General features: G+C 39.3%; 2 protein-coding genes across 2 annotated transcripts in view; both read right to left on the bottom strand.

Moving 5' to 3' along the window:
- The window catches only part of LOC107597850 (leucine-rich repeat-containing protein 52-like), a 31,505-nt gene extending 29,491 nt beyond the window's left edge, over window positions 1-2,014 (bottom strand). The window contains exon 1 of the mRNA XM_016289044.1: window positions 782-2,014. Within this exon, the coding sequence (XP_016144530.1) occupies window positions 782-1,430 (649 nt within the window). The 5' untranslated portion in view covers window positions 1,431-2,014. The remainder of the gene's footprint in view (window positions 1-781) is intronic.
- Window positions 2,015-21,378: 19,364 nt separating this feature from the next.
- The window catches only part of gtf2a1 (general transcription factor IIA, 1), a 25,879-nt gene continuing 21,341 nt past the window's right edge, over window positions 21,379-25,916 (bottom strand). Inside the window, exon 10 of the mRNA XM_016289042.1 lies at window positions 21,379-22,997. Coding sequence (XP_016144528.1) covers window positions 22,890-22,997 — 108 coding nt within the window. The 3' untranslated portion in view covers window positions 21,379-22,889. The remainder of the gene's footprint in view (window positions 22,998-25,916) is intronic.

Here is a 25,916-nt window from a genome sequence, read left to right as displayed (position 1 = left end):
GATGATTATAACCTGCTCCAGTGTGCTTGTCTATGTATAAATATGTATAGAGTGTACTCTAAGTAACTTCTTATTATAAGTCATTTAATTATTAAACAACTACTTACTGGCAATTTCGTTATATTGATCTATGATACACAATAAAAACTTTGTTCATAGTTTTGTTGTTGGGCCTAAATTATGGAATGATTTATGGAGTAGCCATTCGTATTTCTAGTTTTAAAGCTAGGCTAAAAACTATATACTGTATATGTATATGTAAACTGCTAATTGGCTTTATTTGACCTTACCATACACAGCAGAAAATTATATTTGAAGAGACAGCATGTCAGTGTAGTGTAAAATATTGTAAAAATGTTTAGGCCTAAATTATCACATAACCGACATAATAATAATAATAAACAATTGGCAATAAGCATTATGCTATGGTAAATTATTATTAAAATAATTTTTTACATAGTAAAACATTTGACATCACCATATCTTCCACATATGTGGAAGAATTCCCTCCACGAACCATCACATTTGTGCTGTCTTTAAGTTATAATATACGACGCAATTACTGGAGTAATTTTGATCACATTTTAATAACTTATATCAATCCACATGTGCTTTTACAGTAACAAACAGGTTCTAATAGCTCAGGTAGGTTGTTATTATACCATTATATCACTTAATGGCACATACAGTTCCCAAAATGCCTGTAACATCGTCTGTTTTATACGCTAAAGTTGAACTTGGAAAGTTTTCAGACCAGTTAAAGACAAGAAGCGCATCTCACCTTGAAACTTGAAGCCCTCTATCTGGATCCAGAGGCACAGGTCCTCCGTGTCGCAGTCGCAGCTCCAGGGGTTCCCACTGAGCCCCAGAGAGCGCAGCGCCGGCAGCGCGATCAGAGAACTGATGTTGAGCGCCGTCAGGTTGTTGCGGCTCACGTCCAGCACCTGCAACGCCGCGTTCTCCGCGAACGCGTCCGGGTGGATCTCCGACAGCCCCGGGTTATCCGTCATCCTCAACATCACCAGGCTGGCCAGCGGGCCAAACGTCCGGTCCTCGATCTGCGTCAAGGTGTTGAAAGACAGATCCAGGTAGGCGAGCTTGCGCAGGTTGCCAAAAGTAGACTCGGAGATATCCGTCAAAGAGTTGTTGCTGCAGTCCAGGTACACCAGGTCCGACAGGTAGTTGAGCTGCAGCGCCGGCAGGTCGCCGATCCGGTTATTGGAGATGATCAGCTGCCGGGTGGCCAGCGGGATGTCCACGGGGAAGTCGCTTAACTGTTGTCCCGCGCACTGGACCACCAGCTGGTCGTCGCACACGCAGCGGTCCGGGCACCCGGCGGTCAGAGCCGGGGACGGCGCTACATCCATGACGAAGACGAAGAGGAACACCAGCCGCAGTGACTGCAAGCTCGGCTGGGGCAGAACACGCATGATCCCGCCGCCGGCTTCATCGACTGTGCGTGCGCTCGCGCATTCTTCATTGATCTGCGGGATCCGGTTCGGTCGTTGCTGCTGGCCAGGAATGTTTCTGTGTTACTGAGCCGATGCTGTTCTTGGGATCCTCTCGCAAGTCTCCTCAACAGCGAAGGTGACCGTGCTTGGCGCGTCTTTAGTCCGTACTGTGGAGATCACCATGAGCTCATTCGTTGCTCAAGGGTCCTGGAAATAGTTAGTTGTGAATTTTTCTTAGTCCCGGGTTAAACACTTGAACTGATTTGCCCACAAGTCCATGAGTGTGATTCCGCGTTGAAACGCAGTTAAGTTGGGCGACGCGGTCCTGAGACGCACCATCGCGCTGTGTGTGCTGCTGTACGGCGGATTCTATCTGGTGTGTGTTGCGCTGCTTCTCTCTGCAGCTGTGAGTGAGTGAGTGAGAGTGTGAGAGAAAGAGAGGGAGGTTGTTGCACTGAGTCTGACACAATGTCTGTGTGTCCTGCTAATTTGGACAGGGGAAAAACACCTGCGTACACCTCTTAAAAGCTTTCAACACAGGTGCACTGCGCTCATGGAGCACACAGGTGGATGCACTTTTTAAGGTTAAATGTTTAGAACAGTACATAGTATAGTATAGCATGGTTTAGTACAGAAGTCCGGGGCTACAGGATTATGAGTCAAAAGTCCAGTTACAAGGCTAACAAAGATAGGTTCTACGTTTTGATAAGGTTCCCATTAAGTTATGAAAACGTAATGTTCTCTCAACATATAGGAACATTCCATTTTATCATTCGGCAAACATTATGGGAATGTTACGTTTCAATGTTCTCTGAACGTTTTCAAACAAAACAAATAATCGTTTTGAACTAATCCAGTTGAATGAATGATTCACTCAGAAAAGACAGCATCTAGTCGTCGCTCACTGGTCAGCAATATATAGAAGCACATAAATGTAGTATGATAGTAGCCATAGTCTAAACAGACAAAACAAGTCAAGGAACCAGAAAAAGAGTCCCACTACATATTGTGTTGTCGGTCTAGGTTCTCCTCAGTAACTCAGTCATCTGTGTACAGTGATGTCACAAGACTCCATCCCTGACGTAGCAGAAACAGAGGAGGGACAGAGTGTACAGCCACTGACTTTGACCGTCTTGATTCTGTCTGTGAGGCGAGACAGATGGAGAGAGAGTCCGTTGCATTCGAGCTGACGCATGTGCAAGAGAAACATGATATGCACATCTACAGCATGGAGCCTGTTCTATTATTGTTGTGGGGGATCATTGTGTCCTCCTGTATCAACAAACATAGGGCAAATCATTATCGAATGAAACTATTCTTCATTTGAAGATCTCAGTCTGTTCCTCCCGGGGTTTTGCACCAACAAGCCTACATGTGAAAATCATGATTCATTTGATTGTGTAACTTTTATTGTGGTGGAGTAACACTTGCCTTTAGATGTTCAGACCTCCCACAGGTAAATCGACTCACCAAGTAGAGCCGTTGTTGTGTAAGACTGGGGCACGATACTCCATACTGGTTGTGTGGGACTGGAAAAAGTCATAACAAATCAGTTGTACAGTGTGATATGTGTCCAAAACTCTGCTCAAGGTGTTTGAGTTGAATCAAATAAAGTTCCACAACAATAAACAAACATGCTCTGATGCGTTAATATGGGTGGATTGTATTTTAGTTCTAAGAATACTCAAATTAACAGGAAAAAAGTACTAATGTGATTTTAAGGTTTCTACACCTGGCAAGTTATAAATCAGATTTATTATAATTAATACATTTTGTATAATTGTGACTTTATTTGTTGTAATTGTGACTTTACATTTTTTAATGGCAACTTTATTTTCATCATTATAATTTTATGTCTTACAAATTAGACTTTATTTGTCGTAATAAATAAAGTCCTGTCAGGCGTGCTGCTGAGTGGTTTGCGATTTAGTCTTTCTGTTGGAACAGTGCCGGCCCGTCCAACAGGCGGTACAGGCGGTCGCCTAGGGCCCCGCCTTAAGGGGAGGGACCCGAGGCCGCGAGGTTGTCAATTAAATTTCAAGGTGTGTTCGACTTCAAGCGGTGCGGTGCAGACAGATCGGTGTTTGACATCGAAGTACTGCGAGAGCTAGGCCTTTATACAAATGGACAGTTCTGCATACTTTCCTATCCTATGTCAAACACTTATCAATCTACAGCGGCCCTTTAAGTCAACACACATACAGATGACGCACCAGGGCTGTACAGTGCGTTTAAACACATTTAATGACGTTTTTGCTCTAAATTCATTTCATAACATCAGTTGAGTGTTTGAAATAACTTCCTTTTGTGATCTGACGTGGTTTCATATCACAGAATGAGGCACAATCACTTTATAATATTCTATACAGTGATAAAGGCTATGTTGATTAGCATTGCATTATAAATATACTGTACATTATGCATATAAAAAATACCCGTGATGGCTTGAAGAACAGAGATACACCATTTAGTCACAATCGTATGTTTATTGTCTTCATTCTTCATCAGTTAAAACATCCTATCTGCGTTTTATTCAGCTACTGCAGCGATAGCATATGCCTTTGTCCATATTAGGAATTTCCTCCAACGTGATTTTTGTGAGTATTTAATTTTATGATTGTTCACTTATGGTTTTACTACATGAGGCCGCCCTCCGGCTACCAGTATGAATGAAACTACAGCTACTCACTACACCTTATTTTGGGTAATATGTTTTTCTCCAGTGTAGAGGAGTTTTCTCTCTCTCTCTCTCAGTGGATGCATAATATTTCCTGACAAAAATTTAAAAATTACTGTTAACTGTTTATAAATCCTTAGACCTTTCTAAACAATTATAAACTTCCTGCATGTTAACAGGTCATGCTGCAGTTTTCTGTAAACTATGTTAATAATAATCATTATCAATAATTATTACTTTGTTTAATGATTTACTTAGTTATAACTATAATCAGAATTATTAGTATTCATATTGATATATAAAAACTAAAACTAAAAATTGGGCCAAATTGTGCAGATCTACAAACAGGCACAGAAAACTTAGTGTTATTTATAATTTCTGGCAAATAAAGAAAAAGTTTATCTGAAAACTTTTCTAGTTACAGTTCAGATTTTGTGTGCAGATTTTGTTGGTTCAGATTTTAGAATTGAAATGAAAGAATGATAGAGAGATTAAAGTGAAATTGTAGTAGAAACGGAATCCAAACGGTATCTTTATGGAGCCGAAAAAAAAGGATGTTCTGACTGCTATTCATAATACTTATTGCTTTAGTATTAGTTTTATAAATGCAATGACGCCCATGATCACAGACAGACTTGTCATATGTTTAAATTGCTATGACAATTTTTACACTAGTGGGGCCTATTTTTGTTATCTTGCCTACGGGCTGGCACTGTGTTGGAATCTCTATCTTATGATCACTCTGTTGTTTAAACTGCTAAAATATACCTTAATTCTCACCATATTTCTGATACTATCTATCAAACTAATTTGACATTGTTCACTTTTTAATCTAAACCGCTAGCACAGCGCGTTAGTGATAAATGCAGGGAAACATGCATCCAAACTATAATTGAAGATAGCAAGAATGTGAGGGCCTAGATCCGGCTTTGGATGCGACTAGCTTAGCGAGTCCCTTAAATTGTTCAGTTCCAATTGCAGAGCCCCCGCAGCAGGGCGACTGGGTGGCGGCATAGTTGCGGGACAAAACACCGCTCTTCCGTTCCGATCAAAACATTAAACAGGTTCTCCACACTCAGTGAGAAACATGTTGAAAGAGTCCTAGTTATTGGTGATTCTATTGTACGGAACGTGAAAATAGATACACCAGCCACCATAGTTCAATGTTTACTGGGAGCCAGAGCGCCTGACATCTTGGCAAATTTAAAAGTGCTGGCTAATGCTAAACGTAAATTCAGTAAGATCGTTATTCACGCTGGCGCTAATGATGTTCGACTTCACCAGTCGGAGATCAATAAAAATAACATTAAAGGGGTCATATGATGTTGCTAAAAATAACATTATTTTGTGTATTTGGTGTAATGAAATGTGTTTATGCGGTTTAAGGTTAAAAAAACACATTATTTTCCACATACTGTACATTAATGTTTCTCCTCAATGCCCCGCCTTTCTGAAATGCGTCGATTTTTACAAAGCTCATCGTTCTAAAAAAAAAGTGAGGTGTACGCTGATTGGCCAGCTATCCAGTGCATTGTGATTGGCTGAATACCTCAAGCGTGTGACGGAAATGTTACGCCCCTAACCATACTGTGATGCTGTGTCCTGGCGCGACGAGACAAAACCAATAAAACCCATTACAAAAGAGGCATTTGTAGCATCCAGTGGGGACATAATTATGGATTATAATGACTTATACTGTCTTTTTATGTGTTGTGTTGCGCTGGAGCGACGAGACAAAAACATTAAAACCCATTATAAACGAGGCATTTGTTGCATCCAGTGGGGACATAATTACGGATTATAATGACTTATACTGTCTTTTTACACGTTGCATCGCGCAGCATAAACATAAAACCATGTCTGCATTTGTAATCGGAGAAACGACAAACAACAAGCGCTACACTGCTCAAAATTCGTGTTTGAATCATCAGTGGAAAATTCTTTAAATATGAAAACGTACTTACAGTCTGTCAGAACAGCCGGCATTGTAGTCTACTCTCCCAGGATCAGGAAACAGTCCTCCATAAAATGCGCTGCATACATCTGAATATTTGGGTTGAACTGTTCCGGAACAGTGTTGTAAATACAACTTAACCACTGATTTCTAGTCGTGTCCTCTTTTGGAAGGCCAAACAAAGTATTTTCGCTTTTGCAACGAAACGCACAGCGTCTTCACAACATGGCGGCGGTGGTGACAACAACAATAAAGTTACGCCATGTTTCTTTGCATGAACATTTGGGCGGTGTTATGCAAATCTTCCCACACAGTGACGTAGACATGTGGGGGCGTGTTTAAATGAGGCATTTTAGGAGGGCGTGGATGAGTCTTACATTTTATAATGAGTATCTCTTTGGGTTTGAGACTTTAGTCTTTGCAACTTTAGGGATCTTATCTATTCACGAACAGCTTGTAACACTCCAAAGAGAAAGGAAAACTTGAAATCGCATCATATGACCCCTTTAAAGAGGTGTGTGAACGTGGAAGTACGATGTCAGATATTGTGTCTATGTGATTCTCAGCACATAGACACTCTTTCACCTAGATAGCATTCTACAGAGACTGTCTGTTTCCCGAACTAGCAAATACAAAAAATGTCCAAACAAATTTAAGGGTAACAATTTAATAATTTCTCAGAGGTCTGGTTTCAGTTATAATTTGTTTTAAGTAATCATGCTTTATATAACATTATCTAATGTAATAAGTGTTAATGATAAATTCCTTGTGACGTTTGTACTGGCTACTGTATACAAGCCACCAGGGCACCATAAAGACTTTAGCCCCTTTCACACATTCAGACTTTACTGGTAAATTACCAGCAAATTACCGTAAAGAGATCATGTGTGAACAGGACATTTTAAAAAATACAGGTAAATTTGTTCTGGTAATTTTTCGCCAATTTACTCGTATTACTGTGTGAAAGGGGCTTTTATCAAAGAATTTGCTGGTTTGCTATCTGAGCTAGGGCTGGCTGCAGATAAAGTCTTAATTGTTGGCATCCATGTAGGTATCCATGTAGATAATGAAAAAGATGCATTGGGATGAGCATTTATAGACATTCTAAACTCTTTAGACAACATGTGTCAAGACGACTATCACATGGAATTGATATGCATGATGGCATTGAAATTCTGCAGCAGAGCGATGATATCTCAGATCATTATCTTGTCTTGTGCATACTCCATATAGCTAAAGCTGCAGCCGGGAAGCACCCAGAAAATGGAGCACAGCTGAAAGAAAACAAAACTAAAGGTATTTCGTATTGCATGGAGGGAAAGTACTTCTACATACAGAAAAGCCTTTAAAATGCCTTTTCATCTCTCTTAGAAGAAAACAAACACAAACCTTAGGTATTTATTCGATACAGTTGCTAAATTAACGAAAAAATAAAGCATCAACAGATGCAGACATTTCCCAACAACACAGCAGTAATGACTTTGTGAACAACTTTACTTCCAAGATCAATACTATTAGAGATAAAATTCTAACCATGAGGTTGTCAGATACAGTATCACATCAGACAGTGTACTATAGATTCTCTGAGGTACAATTCCACTCATTCTCTGCTATTGGACAGGAAGAATTGTATAAACTTGTTAAATCACCTAAACCAACAACATGTATGTTAGATCATATACCATCTAAGCTACTAAGTGAGGTGCTTCCAGAAGTCATAGATTCTCTTCTGAATATCATTAATTCATCATTGTCATTAGGATATGTCCTAAACAACTTCAAATTGGCTGTTAAGCCTCTCATTAAAAACCACAAATTGATCCTGGAGAATTAGTTAATTACAGACCGATCTCAAATTTCCCTTTTTCTGTCAAAGATACTAGAAACATTGTCTCTTCTTAACTATGTTCTTTCTTAGTGAAAAATGGTATCTGTGAGGATTTACAAAGGGAATCAATTCCACTCATTCTTTGCTATTGGACAGGAAGAATTGTATAAACTTAAATCACCTAAACCAACAACATGTATGTTAGATCATATACCATCTAAGCTACTAAGTGAGGTGCTTCCAGAAGTCATAGATTCTCTTCTGAATATCATTAATTCATCATTGTCATTAGGATATGTCCTAAACAACTTCAAAATGGCTGTTAAGCCTCTCATTAAAAACCACAAATTGATTCTGGAGAATTAGTTAATTACAGACCGATCTCAAATTTAACTTTTTCTGTCAAAGATACTAGAAAAATAGTCTCTTCTTAACTATGTTCTTTCTTAGAGAAAAATGGTATCTGTGAGGATTTACAGTCAGGATTTAGACCATATCATAGTACAGAGACTGCTCTCATCAGAGTTACAAATGACCTGCTCTTATCATCCGATCATGGTTGTATCTCTCTATTAGTGCTACTGGATCTTAGTGCTGCGTTTGACACTATCGACCACAACATTATTTTGAATAGACTAGAAAATTATGTTGGTATTAGTGGAATTGAATTGTCATGGTTAAATCATACTTATCTGACCATCATCAATTCGTAGCAGTGAATGAAGAAATATCATATCGTTCACAAGTGCACTATGGAGTACCACAAGGCTCAGTACTAGGACCGTTGCTTTTCACACTTTACATGCTACCCTTGGGAGATATAATCAGGAAACATGATGTTAGCTTTTACTGTTATGCTGATGATACACGGCTCTATATTTCTTTGCAGCCAGACGAAACATACCAATTCATAAAACTAACAGAATGCATAGCTGATATAAAAAAACTGGATGACTAGTAATTACCTACTGCTAAATTCTGAAAAAAACAGAGGTGTTAATTATTGGACCAAACTCCTCTGCATGTAATAATCTAGAACACTGCCTAACACTTGATGGCTGTGCTGTCAATTCTTCATCAGTTAGGAACCTAGGTGTGCTATTTGATAGCAAACTTTGCTTTGAAAGTCATATTTCTAGCATTTGTTAAACTGCATTTTTCCATCTTAAAAATATATCAAATTACGCCCTCTGCTCTCAATGTCAAATGCAGAAATGATAATTCATGCATTCATGACCTCAAGGTTAGATTATTGTAATGTTTTATTGGGTGGTTGCTCTGCGTGCTTAATAAACAAACTCCAGCTGGTTCAAAATGCAGCAGCTAGAGTTCTTACAAGAAACAGGAAGTTTCCGGGAACACTTCCCATAACACCCAATGTACTTGTTACATCGTAAGAAGAATGGCATCCACTAATATTAGTCTGTTTTATTCTTATTCTGAGGTCACCGTAGCCACCAGATCCAGTCTGTATCCAGCCCAGATGGTGGATCAGCACCTAGAGACCACCTTTACCACCCTGAATGTCAGTGGAGACCATGTCAACTAGACAAACCCTAGAGGCAGATCTCTGTGAATACCTCATCAGCACAAGACCACGACAACTAGACAAGTCCTCTGCTCAATCTGACACGTGTTACAACCTGGAATTATACCACACCATGCTGGTTTTGTCTGGCCAGAGGAGAACTGGCCCCATGAGCCTAAATTCTCCCAAGGTTTTTTCTCCATTTTTGTCACCGATTGAGTTTTGGTTCCTTGCCTTTGGCTTGCTTAGTAGTGGACACAATTTCTGGCAGCATTGTTGACTTGACTGCACTGAATTGACTGAAATTAGCTGGATGATGACATCACTGAATCAACAATGAACTGACTTTAACTGGCAAACTGACTGTTTTCATGCTCTTGCATTATCAGCACATGTTTTTCCTGTTTAACGCTGTAAAGCTGCTTTGACACAATCTGGTATATCGTTACATCGTGTACTAAGACCAACGGAAAATGAAAAGTTGTGATTTTCTAGGCCGATATGGCTAGAAACTATACTCTCATTCCGGTGTAATAATCAAGGAACTTTGCTGCCGTACCATGGGTGCAGCAGGCGCAATGATATTACGCAGTGCCTGAAAATAGGCTTATTGGAAGTTACCTAGCTGGGACTATTTTCAGGCGCTGCGTAATATCATTGCGTAATATCATTGAACCTCGATTTTTGAGCGAGGTTCTAACGGTCTAATCAGATTCAATGATCTATGCTAAGCTGCAGCTAAAAGTGCTACCGCCAGACCCGGAGATCAGCTGAATGGATTCGAAAATGGTAAAACTCAACTGTTTAACTCTAGGGGAGTTGGAAAATGAGCCTATTTTCAAAAATAGTGGAGTGTTCCTTTAAGTGAGTTAGACAGATGTGAGGGGATAAAGAGCCGGGTGGCTTTAGTATATAGGGCGGTTGTCTGTCTAGATGCTGCCCTGAAAGGTAAGCTGGTGTTTTGGGGTAAGTGCCAAAGTAAACCGAACGATTGAGCTCATTAGTGTACCTTTCATCCCTGGATCATCTCCAGAGTGTCAGTTTGCAGACGACAGAGTGTCAGGTGAAGTTGAGGAGGGAGACTTTGTTACTATTTAATGGGTGTCATCTATCAGAGGCTCTGATGCATGGCACAGACCATGGAGAAACTGGGAGATTGAGAGCAACATACCATCAGAAAAAGTGAATGTAGTATATTTTGATTGAGAGCTATCTTTTTATAAACACACACAAATTGACAACAAAAAGTCTTGTTCTTTGCTTCATTTTTAACTCAGATTTTTAAGGAATTCATGGTTAGGTTTATGACATTGTTGAGATCTCTAGAGGAGATTTCTTAAGGGAATAATCTGAGAAGCAGGAGCAAAGTTTGCACATGCTCTCTGTTTAATCTAATTGATGTCTAGGAGAAGTAGTTGAGATATTAAAGAGATCTTAAGAGATTTAAAATCGCTGATATAGTTTGATTTTCTGCGCCACCGGAGAAAGATAAAATCGAACATTTTCTGTCTTTGTGCTCTTTTCTGCGTTTGGTTTTAAGCAAAGTCAGCAAACCATGCTGTGTAGTTTGCGCTAGTGCATTTGCGCAGCAGATCTCAATTACTCACAGAGGCACTCAAACGCACAAACACAGGCATCTGTGCATACAGTACATGTGCATAAAACGGCCTTTCAACACAGCCATATGCAGGTTTTTCTGATATACAAATCCAGGTCTCTCACTCAAGACACTAAACTGCAAAATCAGTGCAAATGATAAAACACTTGTATATGTTTATTACTGTATATATGATAAATCTATTTGGCTCCAAACAGAAAATACCAAAGTTATGCCATTGTTTCTCATTTGAATTTTTAAGGTTTTATGTCTATTCTCATCTTTAATTTATTTTGTTGCGATGACCTGTGCATATTTTTTAGTGGTTATTAAAGAACAATAAATACAGACCACATATATTACATTGACGAATAAAGGTTACAATTTAAAATAATAATAAACTTCACTATATATTTCTGCTATCAGTTATATTAAACATTAAATGTGTGTGTGTGTGTGTGTGTACAGCACACACACACAAATACTTTCACTCAGAAATTGCTAAATTTCACAAAGAATTACAAAGAAACAGCAAAGCAACACCTTAACATGACATTTTTGTAGTCTTTTTTTTTTTTTAGTGTAGGCTACTGCCTAAACGTTAACAAAGCAACCTTACGTTATAAAAATTAAAACATGGTTTAGATCAGCCAAGTTTGCGTTTATATATGGGAGGAAAAAAAGATATTTTGATCAAATATGGTGATGATGACCTGTGCATATTTTACAAATGAGTTCAGAGGAGTATGATGTGAGGTCGCTTGTTATCGTGAGTTTTGATGATGCGTTAAAAGTATGACTAATGCTGAACGAATGCCGGAAACTAGGCGTATTTTTATTTGTCATAAACTATAATGTAGCTATGTATTGCCAAGTACACTTTTAGTGAACGTTAAAAGTGCAAAGCAAGACCATCGCCGTTTGGTGTCGCCAACCAGTGACACAACTCAGTCTGGAAAGTAAATCCATGAGATTGTTGTAAACGTGAATAATAGGCTGAATTGGGAAAAGAGGGCAACACACAACCTGGGGCAGAGATTAGCACGAGTCGTGCAGATTCACAATGTTCCTCTCTCCCGAATCTGTGCCTGCGTTCAAACGACTTTATTGCTCCGAGCGGCAGCAGGATTTTGCTGGAACGCCCGAGATTGTTCCAGTGTTTTGATATTTCACCGAGAACTGTTATGCGGTTATATATTATTAAAAACAAACCCAGTTGAATTCCTTCTGAACCCCGAGCTGCTGCAGGTCAGACCTCGAGTCGCGGAAATGACGGGAAGAAGCATGACGCCTCAGGAAGAGCACGACACGGTCTTCCCACAATGCAACACGACACGTTACTTCACAAACCATTGCTTTTTATTCATTATATGTGAGTATACTGGTTCGGTCGATATGTGGATAACAGTCTTTAGTGATACTGCTAACGTTTAGCGGAGTTGACAATGTGCGCTAATAGCGAAGGTTAGTGTTACCGTCGTTCTGCAGCGGGCTGTCGTTGGTCTGGCAGCTCCTGGTTTCAGCAGAGCAGCAGTACACTCATGTTTTACCTCAGATCGTATAAATCTTTCGCCTTTTACTAAAGATTTCCGTGGGGAAGAACACTATGAGTATAAAGTAATTTTTTGATGCCCTGCCGATTGGCGGGGCTTCCTTTACTTGTTAAAAACAGATGAATAGCTTTGATAGAGAGTATAGGTAGGACGCAACGAACTGACCGTGTAGCAGTACTGACCTGAGCTTGACCAGCACACAAGGAAAGGCGCACGCTCTATATCGCTTCATCATATATAAAGCTAACGAGAAACTATGAACGTACAATGTAGTTCTGTCGTCAGTTAAGCCATGAAGTTACCAAAAAGGCGATTAGTGCACTCATGTATGTATAGCCTCACATTAAAGAACGTCTCTCAAATGCATGTAGCCTACTAAAATATAGTGCAATTCGAGATCACAATATAAGCTATTTTTTATTATTTTTTTTTACAAACGAAAATGAAACCATTTGAATGCATAAAATAACTCATTTTACATTCTGGCAAAACAGTAGTCTTGAATGCTGAATCTCTGACAATTTTCAAGCGGCAGCTGAAAACTCATCTCTTTCGTAGCTGCTTGACTTCATCATAAAAAAAAAAAGTCTTTACTTATTCCTTCTCTTTCTAGCTTGTACTTATTTGAACAATGTCTAGAAACTTGGTATTACAAGCACTTCCTGTGTCTGTTTGCCTTTTTAAGAAGAATCGCTTTATGTATCCCCCAATTGTAAGTCGCTTTGGATAAAAGCGTCTGCAAAATGACTAAATGTAAATGTTGTCCACTATTACTTACAGCTACATATGGCATAAAAAGGGACCCTCATAGAGAGGCCAGTGAGGACAACAGAAACAGCAGCGGTTGCATAAACCTGCTTAGACTAGTCTTAAAAAGTTAGTCATCTAATTTATTTTCTTCAAGAACAAACAGGTAGATTGGCCTAAAGTGAATCCAAAAAATAAAGACCGATTACCCCTTGGCTAACTGCTAGTTGGTCAAATTAGTTTGTAATACTTATAGTGTCTATGTTTGTGCAACTGGTCACAGAGAGTGAGCGGACAGTCAAAAGTGCAACGGTCGGTCACACACACACACACACACACACAAAGTTTTGCCTGCAGCACCGAATGAAAGATTCAGCCGGCGTACGGACTCCTGCTGGCCGGGATGTAAACTGCAGGTGGGGTTGGTGAGCGTCTGCTCCATCACTTTGTGTTTCCACCCCTGTGGTTTTTAAAGCTTAATGTATTCTTTGTCTGATCCTGAATGTCTCAGCGCTGCTTTGAAGTTTGACACTTTTAAAGAATCTTTTGCTTAATGACTATATGTACATACCCACTAGAAAAACGCCTGCTGCGAGTTTTTAAAAGGTACAGAAGCTACGGCCGTGTTTACAGAATCTTGAATTATCGCACATGCGCACTCTTCCAGCACCTGTTAGAACGCCACGTACGCACGGCGCGTTCAGTCAGAGGCCATTGTGTGCTGAACAGCGTGCTGCAAAGTTCCTGAAAGGCAAGAAAACAGCAGCGTTCGCGTTTAAATTACGGCTAAGAACGCTGCTTTCTGCAAAACCCAAGAATAAACCGTTTTTTCAAGGCATAGTTCACCCCAAAAAAAAGACAATTCTGGTTTTAACTGGTGTTTTTCCAAATCTGTATGACATTACTGTTTCTTCTGTTGAACATTAAACACTTATTTTATTATGCTTTTTTTTTGTCCATACAAAGTCAGTGGACTCCGGTCATGTTTAGTTTCTGTCATTTTTCAAAATATCTTCTTTTATGTTCACAAATGAAAGTCGGGTTCTTTGTAAATTCTTTTATTCCTGCATTCTAGTTTTATTCTTTAACTTTTAAACGTCTTACCTTTATTATTTGCATTTTAAGGAGTGGTTGTAAAAAGCATTTCACTGCATGTCATATGTATAGTTGTATGTGACAAATTTGATTTTGATTGATTATTTGGAATGTTATGAGGGTGAGTAAATGATTAGCATTTTTTGGTAAACTATCTCTTTAAAGGCATGCATACATGATCAGTTGTTACACATTGCTTCATCATGTATAAAGTGGAGGAGTCTTTTTTGTAGCAGCAGAGTCCTTATTACATAAGGTCGTGGGTGTGTGCTTTTTTTTTAATCGTATGTGCATGTTACAGCATATCGCCTTGCTCTTCCCGGTCTCAAATGTTTCAGACGAGCCTGGGATGCGTGCATACATTCATGTGTGTAAATGTGTATTTTTAACAGTCTGACCACAGGGCCTCTGCACATATCGTATTGGTAGGACTATCTGATGTCAGTTTCTCGTCATCTTGTCTCTCCTGGTCTGAAGTAACAAATCAGTTTCTGCATCAGTTTAGCTTTACCGAACCCTGCACTGTGTCATGGCCTCTAAGGCCATTAAACCCATAAGGTCACAGACCAGCATGTGAGCCAAGTCTGATCTTTCCATTACACCGCAGATAGAGATGCCTCTCCCAGTCCTTTTATTCCACTACCAGTATTGATGTCCTCTCAGAAGAAACAAGAGAGTGTTCAAGAACAGTCAGTGCACTTTAGATGAAATTAAGGACACTGTTTCTGGCCTGCAATACTGCCAGCGGTCTCGCTCCTTACTATCTTCAATCTCTCATCAAACCGTACACTCCATCTCAGCTGTAGCATTCAGTTGCTTCTGGTCACTTCACTCCCTCATCACAAAGAGGTTAGTCCACGGCAATGGTAGGACTATCTGATGTCAGTTTCTCGTCATCTTGTCTCTCCTGGTCTGAAGTAACAAATCAGTTTCTGCATCAGTTTAGCTTTACCGAACCCTGCACTGTGTCATGGCCTCTAAGGCCATTAAACCCATAAGGTCACAGACCAGCATGTGAGCCAAGTCTGATCTTTCCATTACACCGCAGATAGAGATGCCTCTCCCAGTCCTTTTATTCCACTACCAGTATTGATGTCCTCTCAGAAGAAACAAGAGAGTGTTCAAGAACAGTCAGTGCACTTTAGATGAAATTAAGGACACTGTTTCTGGCCTGCAATACTGCCAGCGGTCTCGCTCCTTACTATCTTCAATCTCTCATCAAACCGTACACTCCATCTCAGCTGTAGCATTCAGTTGCTTCTGGTCACTTCACTCCCTCATCACTCTTCACAAAGAGGTTAGTCCACGGCAAGACTTTTTTCCATCCTGTACATCGGTTGGACGCTTATTGTTGCGGTATAATCTGATCAGCCACAGCATTAAAACCACTGACAGATGAAGTGAATAACACCTGCCAAGGGGTAGGATCTACTGGACAGTAAGTGAACAGTCAGTTGGAAGCAGGACAATAGGGCAAGAGAAAAGTAACTCTGACAAAGGCCAAATAGTGATGACTGGGTCAGAGCATCTCCAAAACGGCAAGTCTTTTGGGGTGTTCCCAGTATGCAGTGGTTAGTTCCTACCAAAATGGTGCAAGAAAGCACAACCGGTGAACTGTCATCAGAGTCATGGGCTCCTAAGGCTCATTGATGCACATGGGAAAAGAAAGTTAGTCTTGTCTGGTCTGATCACACAGAAGAGCTATTGTAGTTCAAACTGCTGAAATAAGTAAAGTAATGCTGTCCATGATAGAAAGGTGTCAGAATACACAGTGCATCTCAGTTGCGGTGTATGGGGCTGCGTGGCTGCAGAACGCCAGAGTGCCCATGATGACCTCTGTCCATCGCTGAAAGCACCTATGGGCATGCGAGCATCAGAACTGGACCGTGGAGCAATGGTAGAAGGTTACCTGGTCTGATGAATCATGCTCTCTTTTAGAGAGAGTGGCCTGTTTCAGTGCAAAAATTGGTCAGGGATGCTTCGAGGAACATGACAGAGTTCAAGGTGTTTCCTTGGCCTCCAAATTCCCCAGTTCTCAATCTAACTGAGCATCTGTGGGATGTACTGGACCATCAAATCCAATTCATGGAGGCCTCACCTTACAACTTGCAGGACTTAAAGTATCTGCTGCTAATGTCTTGGTGCCAGAAACGACAGGACACATTCAGAGGTCTCGTGGAGTCCATGCCTCGATGCAGCAGAGCTGTTTTGGCATCATGAGGGCGACCTACATGATATTAAGCAGGTGGTTTTGATGTTATGTCTATCAATATTATAGCAATGCATGAAGCACACAGTTCACACAAAAGACTTTCAATCCAGCTTTCTGTTGGACATTTTTTCAGCCTCAAGCTAAACTTTCAATTGTAGGTATTCTTATTGAAATGACTGGAATTCGGAACATGTGACTGCTCCTTTAATGTCCCCATCTACTGGCTTCAAGGGCCACTAAATGATTCAGAGAATGATCCATCGGGTGAACTAATTTAAAATTTTTGAGTCCCTGAGAAAAATCCAAATCCCCAACATCCTTAACTTATAGGAGACCATGCACCACCACTAACTGCAACTATTTTAACACCCTTTTTTAGTCAAATGTAAAAATCCATAAAGCTCCCAAACTGAATCAAATCATTAACAATGAAGTACAGAATCCTAAATAATGTTTCTTGACTATCGTCTTTCTACTGCTTGAATCATCTGCTTCCTCCATAACCATTGTGTTTTGTGAGTATTCAATAACGTACACTAGGTTTGAACTGTCAGGATGTCCACGTGGAAAAACACTTCAACACACAGCACTCTATACAACCTGTGAACAACCTGCCGGGGTCACAGAGGACACTGAAGAGCTGTAAAGTGGGTGTAGACAGTGATAAATGTAAAAGCTCAGGGTTACTGCTGTACTTTCCACAATCACACCAAAACATACCTATTTTAAAGAGAGTGGGAGACATTATAATCTGCTGATGTTGTTGCAGGCATAAAATTCTTATGAAACCGAGACATGAACACAGCTGTCCTCTCCATTACAAGCCTAATGGAGTGTATGTGAAGATTGATGAGGCATATAAACCCAGATGGTGAATTCACGTACACTTGCGTGGCATTGTGACCTCAGACGAAAGGAATGGATGGGATAAAGGAGATAATAGGTATTAGGACATGGACTGTGATAGAAAATTCGAGAGGAATGTCATATAGAAAAAATGGAGGAAAGCGGACCCATGGGAGATTGAGAGACATATGCTCATATGGTGCTCAATCAACCTCAGCGGGTAATGCTATGGACCTGCAGCAAAAAAGTGCTGATTCAGGAGAAGGGAGGTGTGGCACTGCAATAGACTGAATTTTTACTGCAGATGAAGCATTTATGTCGTGACTGAGGAAGAAGTTAAATGTAGGTATGACAAGAAAAAAAGAATAAGGTGAAAATACGCAAACTTCGTTTTTTAGTGTTACTCCCTAAATGTTGTTATTTGTACAATCATGGATTTTAACCCACCTTTTGCTCCCTCAGCCATCACCACTACAGCTGCAGTCTGCCAAGCAGTTCAGTTAAGCTAGTACTTATGATTTCATACGTGGTCAACAATTACTTGTATAGGGAATATCGCCACCTAGTGGACCATTGTAGTAAGGAACAACACATTAAGACAAGTCATCTGCTGCAGCAAAGCAAGCTCAGTTCAGACCAACTGCAGTCAATGGGGAAACAAAGTTTAACTAATACAGGTGCATCTCAATAAATTAGAATGTCGTGGAAAAGTTCATTTCAGTAATTCAACTCAAATTGTGAAACTCGTGTATTAAATAAATTCTATGCACACAGACTGAAGAAGTCTTTGGTTCTATTAATTGTGATGATTTTGGCTCACATTGAACAAAAACCCACCAATTCACTATCTCAACAAATTAGAATACTTCATAAGACCAATTAAAAAAAAACATTTTTAGTGAATTGTTGGCCTTCTGGAAAGTATGTTCATTTACTGTACATGTACTCAATACTTGGTTGGGCCTCCTTTTGCATGAATTACTGCATCAGTGCGGCGTGGCATGGAGACAATCAGCCTGTGGCACTGCTCAGGTGTAATGGAAGCCCAGGTTGCTTTGATAGTGGCCTTCAGCTCATCTGCATTGTTGGGTCTGGTGTCTCTCATCTTCCTCTTGACAATACCCCATAGATTCTCTATGGGGTTCAGGTCAGGCGAGTTTGCAGGCCAATCAAGCACAGTAATATCATGGTCATTGAACCTGCTTTTGGCAGTATGGGCAGGTGCCAAGTCCTGCTGGAAAATGAAATCAGCATCTCCATAAAGCTGGTCAGCAGAAGGAAGCATGAAGTGCTCCAAAATTTCTTGGTAAACGGGTGCAGTGACGTTGGTTTTCAAAAAACACAATGGACCAACACCAGCAGATGACATGGCAGCCCAAATCATCACTGACTGTGGAAACTTCACACTGGACTTCAAGCAACATGGTTTCTGTGCCTCTCCACTCTACCTCCAGACTCTGCGACCTTGATTCCCAAATAAAATGCAAAATTTACTTTAATCTGAAAAGAGGACTTTGGTCCACTGTGTTTTCTGAAGTCCACAGTCAACGCAGCCATCTACCAGGAAATTTTAGTGCACTTCATGCTTCCTTCTGCTGACCAGCTTTATGGAGATGCTGATTTCATTTTCCAGCAGGACTTGGCATCTGCCCACACTGCCAAAAGCACCAAAAGCTGGTTCAATGACCATGGTGTTACTGTGCTTGATTGGCCTGCAAATTCGCCTGACCTGAACCCCATAGAGAATCTATGGGGTATTGTCAAGAGGAAGATGTGAGACACCAGACCCAACAATGCAGATGACCTGAAGGCCACTATCAAAGCAACCTGGGCTTCCATTACACCTGAGCAGTGCCACAGGCTGATTGTCTCCATGCCACGCCGCACTGATGCAGTAATTCATGCAAAAGGAGGCCCAACCAAGTATTGAGTACATGTACAGTAAATGAACATACTTTCCAGAAGGCCAACAATTCACTAAAAATGTTTTTTTATTGGTCTTATGAAGTATTCTAATTTGTTGAGATAGTGAATTGGTGGGTTTTTGTTAAATGTGAGCCAAAATCATTACAATTAAAATAATCAGACTTAAACTACTTCAGTCTGTGTGCATTGAATTTATTTAATACACGAGTTTCACAATTGGAGTTGAATTACTGAAATAAATGAACTTTTCCACGACATTCTAATTTATTGAGATGCACCTGTAATTATGGCAATAGTTTTGGTATTTTAAAACCCAACTGATTAATATATATAAACACTTTTGCATTTCCAAGGGTGGAAAAGGTATGCACAGGCAGTATCATATGACAACAAGAAAAAAAGTAATTTCATCAAAAAAGAAAACAGAAAAAGAAAACCAAAACAAAAAAGAAACGTCCCTTTTCAGGACACTGTATTATGAAGAATTCTGTAAAATCTAAATTAGCTTTATAGATATTTATTGGAACGGGTTTAAACAATATTATTCATACGTGTTCTGTGAACCATAAACAATTGTTACCGTGGAACAGTCCTTAAGACACTTATGGTTTACAGGAGGCAGGCAATTAAGGTCACTGTTATAATAACTGGACAATGAAGAGACCTTTCTACTGACTCAGAAAAACACCAGGAGAAAGATGTCCAGCGTTCCTGGCCTGGACTGCAGATGTGGCCAGAGCAATAAACTGCAATGTCTGTAATATAAGATGCCTAAGACAGTACTACAGGGAGGACAGCTAATCGTCCTTGCAGTGGCAAACCACGAAACCAGTTTCCCCCCCAGACAGGTTCAAGAACTTGCAAGTGCCTTGTTGAAAGATCAAAGCAAGAATTGGCAAATCTGATGCAGTCCATGAGGATGAGATCCCACTGTTGTACTTAAAGGGACAGTTCACCCAACAATGAAAATTACCCCATGATTTACTCAGCCCCAAGCTGTTCTAGGTGTATATGACTTTCTTCTTTCAGATGAACACATTTGGAGATATATAAAAAAATGGCCTGGCTCTTCCAAGCTTTATAATGGCAGTGAATGGGATTTTGAAAAATTCAAAAGTGCATCAATCTATCATAAAAAGTGTCCCACACGGCTCCGAGAAATTATGCTAGTCTCTCGAGAACCAAGTTGTGTTTACAGCAAAGGAAAACCAGTCTCCTCTTGGCTTTTATCAAAATCCTCCAACATTTATCTTCAAAATCGGTTTGTACTTCTAATTCGGATGGATGTACTTTGAGTTTCAAAATGTTGACCCCCATTCACTTCCATTATAAAGCTTGGAAGAGCCAGGACATTTTTAAATACAACTCTGATTGCATTCGACTGACAGAAGTAAGCCATATACACCTAGAATGGCTCGAGGCGGAGTAAATCATTTTATTTTTCATTTTTGGGTGAACTATCCCTTTAAAACAGCTGGTGGACACAAGATACTCACTGTGACTTTAGACAACGATCACCTTCTTTGTTCTGAAACTCTTTATTCCCTTTGTTCATCAAACGCCTGTGAAACTTCAGTTTACGTCTCAGTTGTAAAACATTTACACGTAAAGAAATTTGCTGAAAACATGAGGACATTTTTGCTGAGCTTAGTTTGCTAAAATCATGTCTAAAGCTATTCGACTATTATTTTTAATAACCCACAATGCATGACAATAAGGGAAAGTAGTTTCATAGGTAGAACTATTTATGACATTTGGATGAAAAACACATACAAGACTGTAACGTGCCGCAATGAATAATTAACGATAGATCTTCAGTAAGGTCAATTTCAACATTTATGTTGACATTAAGAATCCAGCCCTGCAAAAAAAAAAAAAAAAAAATTCTACATATGAATACATAAATTATACTGAAGTTCAAGGCAGCATTGATCGGAAGATAAATTGCAAAAGGCAAAAGCAGCTCAAGAATAAGAGTCAATTTTAATAGTGCTTTAATAAAGTTCAAAGGCAAAAATAATAAAACTCAATGTTTCAACAAAATACTAAAGATCTCTACTTACATAACACAGCCTTCATAGAGATGAGAATCAGAGACAGAGTAGTTTGATTGGTAATCACATAAACCAGACAGTAGTTCTGAAGTATTCTTTACTTACCATTAGAAAAGCAAAGCGAAATGTACAGTTTGTAGAATTTGTTAAAGGCTCTCCCCTTTAGACAAAAGACCTGATATCTAAACTAAATCTGAAAGGCACAAACAAGGAGCGTAATGAACTACAAAAAAAAAAAATTAAATAAAAAAAAAAAGCCCCAACACTAGTCCAAGCCATTTCACTGAATAATCTTAGAATGAACATAATATAATAAACCAGCATGTCAATATTTTCAACTGCTGAACATAGACACAGAACACCACCCTGTCATTTCCCAGACTGTATGAGGGCCCACTTAAAAAGCCAGACTAAATACTATAAAACAAAATATGGAGGACAAAATAAAATAAAGCTCCACAATGCACAGAATCAGGTGTTGAAATCCTCCTCAGCAGAGAACGGGCTGAAAGGAGCATTTCTATCATTAAGAGCACAGTTCGGTTTCATCCCCCGAAATTCGACGCTGCCTGAGCTTCAGGAATAAATACGAACTACTAGAAATGTGTAAAATAAGCCTGATAGCAAGTATGAAGGGTGGCCTGACAGAGCACTTCATTGACACCTAACGCAATAATTGCACACAAACACACGGAGGACGACGCAAGCTCTGTGATGCACTGCCCAAAAACATGCATCATACTGACAGAGCACATCTTTAGCCAGAGTACAGTTAGAAAAGTCCATGACAGACGTACAAACACGTTAACAATTTAGTGAGATCGACAACGTTACACTTAACTTGCCTGTTTTCATTGGTATCTCTGCTGTTGAACATACAAAGTTCTAAAAACATAGCAAATATGAAAGGAATTTATTGGAACAGTTCTTGGTTGCTTGTTTTAGTGTTTGTATAAGGTGGCAAATGGTGATGAAATAGTCCTCGTGTTGGATGATTCGCTTTACACAGGATTCATACGGCTGACCTAGCTACGGAAATCACCAACAAAACACACACGGTTGCAGTAAAAAGGCCGTCTCAACACACCAGTCAACTTAAGTTAGCGCCAGGCGCTAAAATTGGCTCCCTGCGCCTAAAATATTTTCTTACATCTGAGGGGGCAAGAATATTGCTCTAAAAGAGAAGTTACGTACTCCTGTGAAACTCTACAGGTAAAAGAGCCATCTTAAAAGGAGGGGGAAATAGAAAGAAACAAATCTCTTGGATGGCACGTTATTTTTGTGCCGATATCGCGCAAACAGCACAGTAGCACTGGGACGTTACTCTTCAGCCCCCAAATTGGGAATCTCCTGAAATGTACAGTTTCAGGTCTTGATGTGTCTTGCCTTAAGAGTGGACAGTTTTGGGTTTTGTTCACCATTTACCACTCTGCATCTCCAATGGCTTTGGAGAACACGTAATCCCGCCCGTTCAGATTCATTATCCCATCTTTCAGGTGAAATTTCCATTTGTTCTTACTTCTGTGAATCTAAAGCAAAAGATAATGTCTGAATTTAATTTCATGGACCATTCATTTAATAAAATATTTAAATAAAAAAAATTATTAATCTTAGTTCATGTTCATTTTAACATTTACTAATGCATGATTTAAATCAAAAGTTGTGCTTGTTAACATTAGTTAATGCACTGTCAATTAACATGAACCAACAATGAACAACTATATTTTCATTAACTAACATTAACAAAGATTATTAAAATACTGTAAAATGAATTGTTCATTGATGTTAGTTAATACATTAACCAACTCAGGGTTTCTGCAGGATTTTTAAGCTCAAATTTAAGACCTTTTTAAAATTAATACCATATGAGCGGGGTAGGGCAATGTCTATAGTACCATATTAAACTGTAAAGTTACTGTAAAAAGCATAACTTACAGTTCAGATACAAGTTTTCACAAAAACAAAGAGTTTTATAAAATGATAAACTTGACATTTCAGCCTTTAAACCATTAAGAAAACAGACGAGTCAAAAGTATTAATTATTATATTAAACCATTATCAATAAATTATATCAATTAAATGAATTAGGGGTGTGAAATATTGACAAATTCTCGATAATTTTATCGATAACAATAATTAGACAATATTTTGCTGAGTGTGTTATTGTGGTGATACCTTATCTCTAATTGTGCCGACAGCTGACTCCTGAATGTTTTGATATTCTTCATATTCTGTGTGGTCAGTTAACAGCGGTGATAGACATTAATTATTTCCAACAGGTTTTGTGTGCATTTTTATCTTTAAGCCATTTTTTCTAAAAGGTTGCACCATCTTTTGAGTCAAATTCTTGCATTTGGGCTGTTACCAAGCAAATGAAATCAGTATCAACAAAATTGATCTTTGCAATGCAGAGGAAACATAGAAGCTGCATTAGAAGTGGCATTTAGATGCATTAGTGGCATTTAGATACACGCGGTTTAACGCAGCTCAGAGGGACATAGATACAAATGCATTAATGTTTTGATATTTTAAACAAAACATTAAAAACTGATGGTTGAAATTATTAAAAAAAAAAATGAAAAGGTACCTTAAATGTGAAATTAAAAGCGCCAGTAGGTGGCAGCAAGTGTCACTGTTAAGTGAGTCACCGCGATTGAACAGAATCATTTAAATGGTTGATTCATTCAGGAACTAAACACCCTTATGTTGCTCAGGAGACACAAAACAGCGCTGTGGCTGTTTGGAATGATTTTTGTTGGAGAAATAGAGCAAAAACCAGAAATATGGCGTCTAAAACATAAGGCTCTTAATATTAACTTGTTTATTGAACTGTTGTATAAAATCAATATCACATTTGTAATCATGCTGAATTTGAGAAAAAAAAAAAAAAAACTGCACTCTTCGTGTGATATTAACTATATGAAATGATATTAATATACATTTTCTGCCCCATATCTATAATTCTAAATGCATTTTAATAGACTGATTCATGTAGTGAAAGAACGCACTATAAATGCGCACGCGCGCTAGTCTAACCTACTAGACTTCATCAAGTAATGTATGCGCGCACTCTGTAGGCGTTTTGTCTGCTTTTCACGATATACTCGATAATATCAAATCGCACATCGTTAAAACAACAATTACGATATTATCGCAGACCATGCAAAATCGCACACCCCTATTAGATTTTTATAATGCATTGTCTTCTTGTCGATCCACCAGTTCACATTTAAAGCTCTGCATGTTTGCAGGGTAAAAACATGGCTCGATTTTTGCATTTGTCTGAACAAAAGTTTTATTGAAAATGCTCATTCATTCTCTGACAGCAGGTGGAGCGTTTGGTAGAAATATAACGGTTTCCCCGTTAACACTGTGTACACAAAGCAGTGCAGCACCGAACTTTGAACACGCAGCGCTCGTGTTTATTTCATGAAATCATAGACTAAGTTTAAGGTCTTTCCGTCCCCAAATTTAAGACCTCTTGAAATCATAATTAAGACTTTCTTGTACAATTTAAGACTTTAAGGCCTTAAATTTGATAACTAAATGTAACACTTTTTAAAGAGACTTTAAAACCCACAGAAACCCTGCTAACTGAACCTTATTTTAAAGCGTTACCAAAAGATTTTTGCATTAGATTACTAAGCATTTAATATGTCAGTGACAATACCATCATAATACCATTTTTATAGATCTGTGATTTATTCTCAATAAATTGACAAAAATTGACTGGTAGTGTATGCTAGCCTAATATATATATATATATATATATATTTTAGGGGTGTAACGATATGCTCAGGTCACGATACGGTACGTATCTCGATGCTGGGTTCACGATACGATATATATCACGATATTTTGAACAATTTAAAATGGAGCTGTTCCATCGTGTTACCACATCCATGATAAGCTTTTGTGATGCGATCTCAAGCATCTTTTGCTTTTCCGCGAGCACAGCTGTTGCTGTGGCACTGCGGTGAAAAAAAGCCATGACTTTTCTCTCGCGACCAAGCAAGCGACTGACGCGAGAAACATTTAAACCTGCTTGCGATGCAAGATTCAATGTGCGCGAGAAACACTTAATATGCGGTGACAACCCGGCTTCTCTCACTGCCACCTCCATGTTGCGTGCGTTGTCACTAACAACAGCAGTACTATGAGGAGCCCTTTCAAGCTCCCACTCTTGTATAGCCGCTTTTAAAACTCCAGCTATGTTAGTTCCAGTGTGTGACTCAAAAAGCGGGCGAGTCTGAAGCACGAAACTTTTAATTTCCCACTCTGTGGTAATAACATGCGCCGTGACTGTAATATAGCTCTGACAAGCCCGCGAAGTCCACCCGTCAGTCGTTATTGCCACATTCTCTGATTTTTTCAGACCGTCGACCACCTTTGCTTTAGCTTCGCAGTACAGGGCTGGAACTACCTCTTGACTGAAGTGCGGGCGTGAC

The sequence above is a fragment of the Sinocyclocheilus grahami genome, unplaced genomic scaffold, assembly GCF_001515645.1.
Source record: "Sinocyclocheilus grahami isolate Dianchi unplaced genomic scaffold, SAMN03320097.WGS_v1.1 scaffold239.1, whole genome shotgun sequence".
Lineage (NCBI taxonomy): Eukaryota > Metazoa > Chordata > Actinopteri > Cypriniformes > Cyprinidae > Sinocyclocheilus > Sinocyclocheilus grahami.
Note: the sequence above shows the minus strand (reverse complement) of the source record. Positions and strands in the feature narration are given on the sequence as shown.